Here is a 12,035-nt window from a genome sequence, read left to right as displayed (position 1 = left end):
CTCAACAATGTGATTACTATATTTCTATCATGTTAGAAATAGGAGTGATATAACAGAGTCATTGTTTCCCTTTAAGTAATGACTAATATTTTTTTCTGTCTATTCGAAATAACATAAAAAATGTGGTGCTCACTGAATAATTATTTAAAAGTGTGCACCACATTTTTTATGTTATTTCAAATAGACAGAAAAACGTATTACAATCATTCCTTATAATTTATTTCTGAATTCCATTTTAAACCTGAGTAAATCATGAAAAAATGTTAATGAGGTCACGGTCACATGACAAAATTCTGTCTATGAGCTGATAAACAATAAGACGTCTTCCACTCAAAGACGTGTTACATCCAAAATTAAATTATAATACAATGTGATTCTTTTTTTAGCCTTGGAAGACTCTAGTTTAAAGAAAAATTGAGCAGAAATCACAAATTGAAATCTGTAATTTGCATTTAACCAAACAAAAGTACCCAATTTTTCACTTTAAAACTGTTTGAAGATTTTTATGCCCCACCTACGATAGTAGAGGGGCATTATGTTTTCTGGTCTGTGCGTCCGTTCGTCCGTCTGTTCGTTCGTCCGTTCGTCCGTCTGTCCCGCTTCAGGTTAAAGTTTTTGGTCGAGGTAGTTTTTGATGAAGTTGAAGTCCAATCGACTTCAAACTTGGTACACATGTTCCCTATGATATGATCTTTCTAATTTTAATGCCAAATTAGAGATTTTACCCCAATTTCACGGTCCACTGAACATAGAAAATGATAGTGCGAGTGGGGCATTCGTGTACTGAGGACACATTCTTGTTTCATCGTGTTTTAGTCATTTATTTCAAATGTAACTTTTTGATCCTTAGAATTAACAAAGCATTAAATCTTGATTTACAAATGATAAGGATTCCAAAAAAACTCTCTTTGTAATGCTGGATCATAACTTTTCTAAAAGGAACCAAAATTATCAGAAGAGTCCATCACTATCTTTATATGATATGTTTTCAATCTTGTTCATACTTAAAATTATTTATAACAGGTTGCAACCAGAAAACACTGCTGAGTGGTAAAACAGGTGTAAACGATGATCAACTCTCCGCCTCCACAACTCAAGACAATTTTGTAGGACCAGCACAGAGTAGACTGAACCAGCTAGCGATAGGAAATGCAGGGGGTGCATGGTCACCTAGGTACAATGACCAAAGACAGTGGATTCAGGTTAGTTTTATTATAGCATTTTGGTCACTGTGACCTATATTTTAAAATTGAAGACATTAATTAAGTTCTTGATGGATAGATGAATCACTGTTTTAAACATCAAAATGAAAATCAAATGCAAAATCAGGACAAGAACATGATGATATACACAAGAACATGATAATGTGATATGAAATTCAATATAGACCCTGCTTTGTACTAGATAGACATGCTGAACCAAATATTTTTCATGCTAGTTCATAATAAAACATCATCTGGAGGAGATTTTATTCAAACTCAGTATATTAGGTTTTAGCCTAACATATAGAATTGAATTGTGTTTTGTTTTTAATTATTTTTTAACACTGTTTACAACTGAATATTCTGGTTTAACTCAGATTTGTGTAAGTACAGTTGAGTCTCAGTTAAAAATGGTTTGAGAACGTGTTAAAATTATATAAGTGCAGTTCAAGCACAGCTCCAATCCAGTTAAGTCAATTTAAATACATATATTTAATATCAAGACATAACTTTTCAGAATTCTTCATGTTTTTATGACGACCTACGATAGTAGTAGAGGGGCATTATGTTTTCTGGTCTGTGGGTCCGATCGTTCCTCGGTCCGTTCCTCCCGCTTCAGGTTAAAGTTTTTGGTCAAGGTAGTTTTTGAGGAAGTTGAAGTCCAATCAACTTGAAACTTGGTATACAGGTTCCCTATGATATGATCTTTCTAATTGTAATGCCAAATTAGAGGTGTGACCCCAATTTAACGGTTCACTGAACATAGAAAATTATAGTGCAAATTTCAGGTTAAAGTTTTTGGTCAAGGTAGTTTTTGATGAAGTTGAAGTCCAATCAACTTGAAACTTGGTATACATGTTCCCTATGATATGATCTTTCTAATTTAAATGCCAAATTAGAGTTTTTCACCCAATTTCACGGTCCATTAAACATAGAAAATGATAGTGTGAGTGGGGCATCCATGTACTATGGACACATTCTTGTTAGATTAGTTTTCATTGTGCACCTTCACTTTCACCACTTTATGTTTTCAATACAGGTTGACCTACAAGCCATGATCCAGATAACAGCAATAGCTACACAAGGACGAGCAGGCCATGATGAATATGTTACTCAATATAAGATTGCTTCCTCACCAGATGGCCATTCATTTATTATGTATTCAGCCTTTCAGAGGAATGCTTTGGTTAGTCAGTAACATGCATAAGATTGAAATGCAAAAGATTTATTACTAATCCTAGAACACTTTGGTATCCTCGAGAAAAAAAAAAAGTATTTAGAAAGTCTACATTTTATTTAAGAATTGAATGCTCTTTTTGTAAATTTATTGGGGTGTAAAAGCGTTGACCGAAGTACGTTTTGTACTAAAAATGTGCGCACGGTCAACGCTTTTACAACCCTATAAAGTTACAAAAAAAGCATTCAATACTTATAATTACATTTTTACCTATAGGATCATGAAAACACGCCTTTCATCAAGTTTTTATTTCATTTACCTGTGCACTTTATTGTGGGACCTCGTATCATCATGAATGAAAAGTTGCATTATGTAATGCAATTGATTAAGGAATATCACAAGATTGCTAGTTAGCCAATCAGAATAACGTATTATAATGAAACATACATTTTAATGTAATTATATGGAAATGCTTGCACAAACTACCTTATGAAAAACAATTTTCATACAAAAAAGATTATTTATTTTGTAAATAAGGAAATTGTTATACTGTCAATTCAAAAATTATTGGGAGTTTTGTTTTATTAATTTGAATAATGCAACTAAGTATGATGACCATAATAGGTCAGACAAATTTTAAAGCTACTTCAAAACTCTCAGTACTATTACTGAAAAAACACTTTATGAACAGCAAACAGGTATTGCTCCATCTTATTTTGTATCCTTATCTAAGTTCGTGTTAAAAGCAAGCAGTTCAGTATTAAAATTTAGTAAAAACTTTTTCAGGTCTTCATGGGTAATATGGATGACAGTACACCTAGGAAGCATTACTTGACATTACCTATTGTTGCCAGATTTATTAGGATATATCCATTTGCCTACCATAAAAAGATATCCTTGAGGTGGGAAGTATATGGCTGCCCAGGTATGTTAATATTGGTCTAGAATTTGATTTTTCAGAAGTGTTTTTTATTTTGAAAATATTAAAAAATATTTTTTAAGAATGCTTTAAGCTTTGTTTAGAAAATGCAAGCTTTTAAATCACTGCTATTGATTGAAAAAATATAAATAATGGGACTAAAAAAGCATCTATGAATAAAATTAAAGGTTTAGAGGGAAATGATTCTCTTTAGATAATTCATACATTCAAAATAATGTGAATGGCACCTTTTTTCTTTCAAAAACTATGAAGCCTTGAGTTTGAAGTATGTTTAATAAATTTATCTGGATAATGCAAAAATATGATCCTAATAAATTGTGAAGTTTCTGGTTGCATTTATATGTTTTAACATCTATTAAGCTAAAGAATAATGTACCATTTTTAACAAAGAAACAGCAAAAAAATAAAATTAAAGTCTAGTTCTACTGGATTTAGTATGATTAAATACTGTTGATTCATTTATTTTCGTGGTATCAATTTTCGTGGATTAAGGAAAACTTGCATGTTCATTGATATTTTATTTCGTGGTTTTCCATTATTCAGCATTCAAGCCTATAGAAAATTTGTTATTAGTTGAACATCAAATTTCGTGTTTCACCTGTACCAAGGAAATCCACAAAAATTGGAATGCAAACGAATAATAATGAATCTACAGTAAGTAAATTAAATACTGTATGCGTGTGTGTCAAAAATTGGAAATTAATTATTTTAAGATAATCTTATTCATTTCAGGCCCAGATTCTGGAACATTAATTGGTTGCTATGCCGATGACAAATTAAGCAGAGATTTATCATACGAACCCTATGGTGACCCCTCAGTTGGCATGTGGCCACCAATGTGCATTCATCACTGTTTTAGCAAAGGATACTATTATGCAGGACTCCAGAATCGGTACATGTGTTTCTGTGGGAATTCCTACGGGAAATACGGTAGATCCAATACCTGTAATCAGCCATGTTACACAAGACCAAGTTACAAGTGTGGTGGAATTACATCTAATTCTGTGTATACCACTGGACTAAGTATGTTTATTCTATCAATACCCTTACTGGACAAAATATTTCCTTATATAGTCCTCAGAATGATTTAGTTGCATTTGTGAAATTCTAAAATCTTAAAAGAGTCCCAAATGAAAGGTTTTTGTGTTCTGGGCTTTCTGACTGACCCTGATTTAAGATGACCTAATAAATATCGAAACAATTTACAAAGCAAATATGACTAGCATCAACCAAAGACAACCACTGTAGTACAGACAACATGGTTAAACATTTATTAAGCGGCCAGCTGAAGCACTCCTCCAGATGGTGGATTTTCTAGTTGTATTGTGGTCTTTGGCTGTTTTATTCTCTTTTGTCGCATTGACAAATTCTCTGACAAGTTCCCAAATTTCATTCTCAATTTTATCATATATATATTTTAACAGCACCTGTGACAAAAGTGTGTCCACCCAATTGGAAGTCGTATAATGACAAGTGTTACCTGTTGTTGTTCAACCAGACATCATGGCTGAATGCCAGACAAGATTGTCGTATAATGGGAGGAGACTTGGCAACAGTCAACAGCCAGGCAGAACAAGACTTGGTCTATAGTATCATGAGTAATAGTAGGTACAGTATTGAAAAAAATATATTTATGTAATTATGGTTAGTCATTTCTCTGTAAAACTTATCAATTATTTAACAGTTTGCAAAAAGTTCAACATTGATTGGGATATAAAAAAAAAACCAAGTAGATAATGTGTAAAGATTATTTTTTTAGGTTGTTGCCAAATTTTGACAGATAAAATATGTGCCACACAAGGGACATTGAAACTCTGTTCTTTTATATGTTTCTAAAACTGCTTATGAATGCACTTGAACTGCCTGACAGAATGTATTTATATTTTCATAATAATCTCACGCATATGATCAACACATTATACTGTGGATTCATTTATTTTCATGGGTATCAATTTTTGTGGATTGCTAAAAACCTACATGTTCGTGGATATTTGATTTCGTGGTTTAGCCAATCTCTGTATACAAAGCCTTTTGAAAATATGTTGTTCGTTGAACATTTGAATTCGTTGTTTACCTGTACCCACGAAACCCACGAAAATTGGTATCCAACGAATAATAATGAATCCACAGTAGTACACATTTGTATCAGTTTTCTTCAAAGCCAAATCAAAATTTATTGTAACTTTGCTCACAGTACATCTAGTGTACAGCTCATAACTTAAATTTAGTTAATGTTATATTGACATCATAACTTGAAAGAAAAGTTCTAATCATAATGTTTAAATCTGATATTCTGTCAGTTGATTTGCTGAAGTTAAAAAAAGACGAGTAATTTTGTGCCCTAAATTATTTAAGTTTGTCATTAGCATAATTAGTCAGGATTAATGTATCCCTGGAATACAGTTTTTTAGTCATAGCCAAAGTCGTGGGAGATTTCTTGCATAATGCATCTTTTAAGTAACACTGCCTTAGGATAATTGAGTGTTAGCTGAGATATGACTTGTATTATAATAAAGAAATTCTTTGAAGAATCATAATTTTCACAATTCTAAGAATAAACGAACTTTACCTTTAACCCTTATATTTACTAATTTTTATCGGGAGTCTATAATTTCAAAATATTTTATATTAGAGGGAGCTTCAGATGTTTGGATAGGACTAAATGATCAACAGGAACAGAATTTCTTTGAGTGGATAAATGGAGAAGTTACGATGTACACTAATTGGAATGTCAATCAACCCGCCAATACAAACAGTGCAAACGAGAACTGTGTGATGATTAACCAAACTGTAAGTTTTCATTTAAGGAAATTTATAGAACGTTTGAATTAAATTGAATTTTATCCTATAAAGCCATTTATTATAGAAATAACACAATGGGGTATGATTACCATGAGATAACTCTCAAAAATTGACCAAATGACACAAAAATTTACAACTGTAGGTCATCGCTTGACTTTCAAAAATCAGTAAAACCAATACCATATAGTCAGCTATGAAAGCCCCTAAATGACAAATCTAAAACAATTCAAAAGAGAAAACTCATCACCTGATTTATGTCAAAAATGATAAATGAAATTAACCCTTTCAATGCTATACACGGCATATGCTGCGATGACACACGCTGTCCGCCACTGCTATTCGCGGCATATGCCGCGATGACAACGGATTTTTCATAAGGACTCTTAAACCATTCGGTTTTCATTCGGGTCGTCTCTAATTTATCCTTGTATGAATCGAGGATATGCAAGGTCTCATTTGCGTTTGAATCCCGGCAATTTTTATTGGAAAATCATGCAGTAGAAGGAAAATTGAAGGAAAATAAAAACAAATATTTTGACAAATGCAAATGGCGGAAATCAGAAACGAAGCTGTAAATATGGAAATATTTCAGCATTTCTATGTCGAAACTGACGAAGAGGATTAGTTAAAAGGTTTCTTGTTATCTCAATTTGTTTATTACATTTAATTCGTGTGGTAAATGGGATTTGATCGATCATTACGAGACGTAGAAAAAGGGGGGGAAAACGGAGGTTGACTGAAAATTTTGAGGACGGAGCCATTGATTTGTGCCATGATTACATAATACGTTGTGTATCTGCACCAAAAACTTTTTCAACTACTAGTCCAAAGACCAATATTCTGACATTTTTCTTATTGGGCCAAACAAAAGTTTTGCAAAAACTTACTAGTCCGAATGAAATTTTACTAGTCTGGGGCATCGGACTAGTGGCTAACCGTGTAGACTGAATTGGTGCAATACGCTACAGAATCGAGCAATTGGTGTCTTCTTTATTATATGGCAGATAAAACAACAAAATAGATGAAGACTAAAAGTAGTTTTTATTCAAAATTCAACACAAATGTAATTAATTACACCTTTAACCTGTTAATTACCTGAAAATGCAAGTAACCTGATAAAAATTTTACTGAAATAACTGTCTATAACATTACAGTTCATACTCTCCTGAGCATTTTTCATGCAATAACTTTCTCTGTATCTCTTATAATAAAAAAGATACAACAGTCTGAAAAGGAATATACTGTTCTTATGAATGAACTGTAACCAAGAAATCCACAGCCTAATATCTAGGAGACTGATTGAGGATTTGGTCACAACTAAATGTTGTACAATATATATATATATATGAGAATTAAACAATAAGCTAAGATCAATTATTACATAATGTGTTGACAAATATAAACAAGTTATTATCCAGATAAAGAAAGATAAATAATTAATACAACTCTTTTAGCAATGTCTCTAATTTAAGAAGGACAAAGGATTAAGCCCTGATGCATTATTGTCACTTTGATTATAAAATGTCCATTATCAATTAGATATATATTAACTTATTGTCCAGGTAGAATATATAATATAAAACATAATTAATGATAAATTCTTTGAGTCTCAAACATTAGCATTAAAAACCTAAACACATCTGAAAGTCATTTTAACTCTGTCATAGAACACAAAAAAATGCAGCAGCAGCCATTTTTCTATTTTTTTGTGTAGCGTTGAAAGGGTTAAATATGATATACAGCAACCAAGGACAGCCACTGAGTTTATAATATTGGCTCCTGCATTCATGTCTTCATTAACCTGTTTTCTTGCAAAAAGTCCAATTTGAATAGATAGCACAGAGGTGTAAAGATTGGTAATTGTACAAAAAATTTCACAAATGAAACCATTTGAATTTTTGATGGAAGTTGAGTTCTTGCCTGGCCAATTAAACAATTGAATATGAGTTTGAAAATTTGTAATAAATATAATAAGTGTTGCAAAATGCAAGAAATTGGTTAAAAAAAGATTTCTTGTGTGACATTTTTGTTTACTCGCAAGGTAATCTTTAAAACTATTTTTAAAGAGTCCATGAATTTACAACCGTTTTGGTATTTTAAAATGCAAAAAAATATCTTTTTTAGCATTCATTGACTTTCCTAAAACTATCTTTCATTTCAGATAAAGCAGCATGAGTTATGCAGTTAGTCATGAAAAGTTCATTTTCGATTTTGTGATTTAATCTGGAGAAAAGTTTGAAAAAAAAAATGAATCGAAAGTCAGGTTTAGTTCCCATAGGTATTGCATTTTTACTTTTTATTGAATAGATTAAATTTGTCTTTGATTGTTGAAATTTGCTCAGATCTTAATGCAGTTTTGAATCTCAGATAGCAATTAAATTTTGTTTTAACAGGATGGTGGTTGGCAGGACCAGAATTGTGATGAACCTCACCAATATGTATGTATGCAGGCTAAATCAGGATCATCTCAGCCCACATTACCACCTCAATCTCCAGGATGTGATATTGTAAGTTTTGGAAGCTTAATCGCCTACATGCTCTTCAGGTCCTGGTTTCCGAAAAAAACCTCATACGATTAAGATTGATTTTAAGTCATGAACAATTCAGTATACTTGCGTCCTATTTTAGTTGTAATGATTTGTGGAGTTTATACCCCTATTTATAATAATAGTGAAGTAATAGACAATAACAATCAAAACCAAGGAGTAAACAAAGACTCACAAAACCAAGGGACATTTACATCAACAGTTATAAATAATAAATAAGAAACAACACAAACTCCTCTACAAATCGGGAGTGTAATAGATTATTGGAATTGACGCTCAAATAAGAAGATAAAGATATGACAAACTTTATAAACAATACATTTTGACTTCATTAATTACTTATGAGTGTCATAATTCTGAAATAAAACTCAAAATATATATATACATATATATTTCTTTTTTCTCTTTGCAACTATTAATTTTAAGCAGAATAATTTGTCAGTATTAATTTTATACTTCAGGGCTGGACTGGTTTTAGATGGTCCTGTTATTTGTTTATGGACCAAACCAGAAGTTTTGCAAGAGCAAACCAGGCTTGTAAGGCAAGGGGAGCAACTCTTGTACAGATAGATGATAGGTTTGTTAACCTGAAATGATCTAATGAAATAGCAATTTAACAAAGCCTAATATGCTGTAGAACTCCATAGAATACTTTTTTTTATAGCTTTGAAGCTTATCATTTTCAGAAATGACAATTAAAAAGTTCAAATACTCATTAAATGTATTCTCATTTTGATTATCAATTGTTTTTTTCTATGTTGTAAAAGTTCTTTAATGTGATTAATATAGAATTACTATAGCTGAAAAATGAATTGATATTTTTTTTTTATTTGAATAATTGTATTTTCTGATTTATGGAGGCTTTTCTGTCACCATGTCTTTATGTTAGAAATTGATATTTATTCAATGTTTAAGAGCTGTTTTTGTTTCAAACAATGAAACTGAAAGTGAACAATCTACTATTTTCTTCTTTTCCATTGTAGATTTGAACAAGCATTTTTATCAAGCTCATTGAATTCCAAGTCAGGCATGTACTGGACTGATGCTACTAACTTAGTGTCACCTGGTACATTTAAAAACTTTGACAATAACAAAGAAGTGCTATATACCAACTGGGCTCCAAACAGACCAGGTAATGCATGATGAAGGGATGTTGAATTGAAATCATTTCGTCAGTGTAATAAAGATATAGACATAATTGTATGAGAAACTTTCATACAAGTAAGAGGTTAAGCTAGCTATAAAACCAGGTTTAATCCACTCTTTTCTACATAAGAAAAATGCCTGTACCAAGTCAGGAATATGACAGTCTTTGTCCATTTTGTTATGTGTTTGAACTGTTGATTTTGCCATTTGCTTATGAATTTTTTAGTTTACAATTTTTCTCAGAATTTGGTATTTTTGTAAATCTACTTTTTGAATAAGATAATTTTAGATGGACAGATTTGGATGCTTAAGCTTTTTATACAAATGTCTTGCTTTTTTCATATTTTTTGTCTAAGTAGAAAAAAATTATTTTTTGCTAAAAACTTTTAAGGACAGTTCTCATTTGTTTGTCTGGAAGGGTGGAATGATTTTTTTTCAGATAACAGGATTGTGCCTTTGTTATTTCTGGAATTCAGGATAAATACTTTCAAGGACTCAAGAATTAAGGATTCATTTTTGGGGATCCAGGAAAGAATAGTTAAGATGTATTTAGATATTAAATATCTTCAAATTTTTCTTCAAATAGTTTTTTTTTTACAAAGAAAATGTATATGTAGCTTTGAAAAGTAATTTTACATATTCACAATAGGTAATGCTAGATCATGTGTTGCTATGCAGACCAAGACACCAGCAGGCCTGTGGATAGACACGTCCTGTACAGTTTTATCAGGAGCTGTCTGTGAGAAACTTGGTGTGGGGCAGACAACTCCAAAACCACCTACAACAACTCCTGCACCTGTTCCCTGCCCTAAAGGATGGATAGAAGTCAACAACTATTGTTACCAGGTAGGTACCAGAAAGATAATATTAATTGTTAGTAATTTCATGTTCTAACTTGGTCAAAACTCAAAGAATAAAAACATTTTGATTATGTCAATCTAGTACTATTGCTTTTCTGAATTATTTTCCATTCTAATATATAGAAAAAGTTTACTATATAGCTAATATCAATACATGTTTGCCCTCGTCATGATGTGTTTTGGTTTTGAAGGGCTTCCCTTGATTTTCCTTCTGTCTTTCTGACAATAAGAATAAGAATACTTTATTAATCCAATTGCGGGTATTTTACAATGAACACTATACAGTTATTGTATGCACATGGAAGAGAAAGTAATATGGGAGACAATCAATTTATGTAAGGATTATTCCCCTTTAAACAGATATGGTGTTTTGAGCTGCATAAAAATGAAATGCAGCCCCAACTGATTAGATATCAGGGTATTTTTCTTCCATGTACATACAGCAACCAATTACTAGATATTTACGTATATAATTATATTTCTTCTACAATAGCAAGAATATGATAAGCACCTTAGAGATTTGACTGCAGTTTATTAATGCATATATGTTTATTAATGCATATATAAGCATTTACATATTAAGGTAGCACAATACAAAGATTTTAACCCTCCAATATAGGTTTGAACGTAGTTTTCAATTTAGACTCGTTTATATTTTTTCGTTTGGGCTTGTATCATATTTTACCTCCGGTTTATATGATCCGTTCATCCTATATTGACTCTTAAAATTGAAGAGTTTATCTAAAAATGAGGGTACTTTTTATATGGCCTTCCAAATACCGTTTCCCCAGTTTTAAAATGCTGTAACTTTCGTTATAATGCTTGAAAATTTATAATAGTGGTATCCATGGATAGCTAACAGACTTCTCTTTCAAATTAATGCAATGTTAGTATTATACAACAATTATGTAATCAATTATAATGATAACTGTGTCTACAAAATTTTACAACAAATTTCCAGTTTCAATTGAAATCAGCTTCTTCATGGATCCCCCTAGAGGGTTGATTTTATTACATGTTGTTCCTTGAGTCATTACCTACAAAAGGGTGTCTCAGATTTTGGATAGAATGTATAGATCAAATTTTACACCTAATCATACATTATCTACTTTTATGTGGTAAGGATGTTTACACTAATTACAAATTTATGAGAGAATGGAATACAATAGCGATAATTTGAGACACCCTTTTGAAGCTCCTGCTGTGCTGATTAAGATAACGTTCAAATTTCTTGTGTAGCTATAGAGATGAAAGAGCTAAATTCATTCAAGTGAACTGACCAATATTTTGCCACTAATTGCATAATAATTGATTACATAATGATTGCATCACAAAATTGTTGCATTCATTTAAAAGATTATT

General features: G+C 31.5%; 1 protein-coding gene across 1 annotated transcript in view; it reads left to right on the top strand.

Annotated features, from left to right (window-relative positions):
- LOC143042355 (uncharacterized) overlaps window positions 1–12,035 on the top strand; it is an 82,400-nt gene that overhangs the window by 48,695 nt on the left and 21,670 nt on the right. The window contains exons 25-34 of the mRNA XM_076214632.1: window positions 1,024–1,202; window positions 2,242–2,388; window positions 3,166–3,304; window positions 4,052–4,342; window positions 4,744–4,923; window positions 5,952–6,109; window positions 8,515–8,628; window positions 9,129–9,244; window positions 9,651–9,799; window positions 10,463–10,659. Coding sequence (XP_076070747.1) covers window positions 1,024–1,202; window positions 2,242–2,388; window positions 3,166–3,304; window positions 4,052–4,342; window positions 4,744–4,923; window positions 5,952–6,109; window positions 8,515–8,628; window positions 9,129–9,244; window positions 9,651–9,799; window positions 10,463–10,659 — 1,670 coding nt within the window. The remainder of the gene's footprint in view (window positions 1–1,023; window positions 1,203–2,241; window positions 2,389–3,165; window positions 3,305–4,051; window positions 4,343–4,743; window positions 4,924–5,951; window positions 6,110–8,514; window positions 8,629–9,128; window positions 9,245–9,650; window positions 9,800–10,462; window positions 10,660–12,035) is intronic.

Source organism: Mytilus galloprovincialis, chromosome 8 (genome assembly GCF_965363235.1).
Source record: "Mytilus galloprovincialis chromosome 8, xbMytGall1.hap1.1, whole genome shotgun sequence".
NCBI classification, from domain to species: Eukaryota; Metazoa; Mollusca; class Bivalvia; order Mytilida; family Mytilidae; genus Mytilus; species Mytilus galloprovincialis.
Note: the sequence above shows the minus strand (reverse complement) of the source record. Positions and strands in the feature narration are given on the sequence as shown.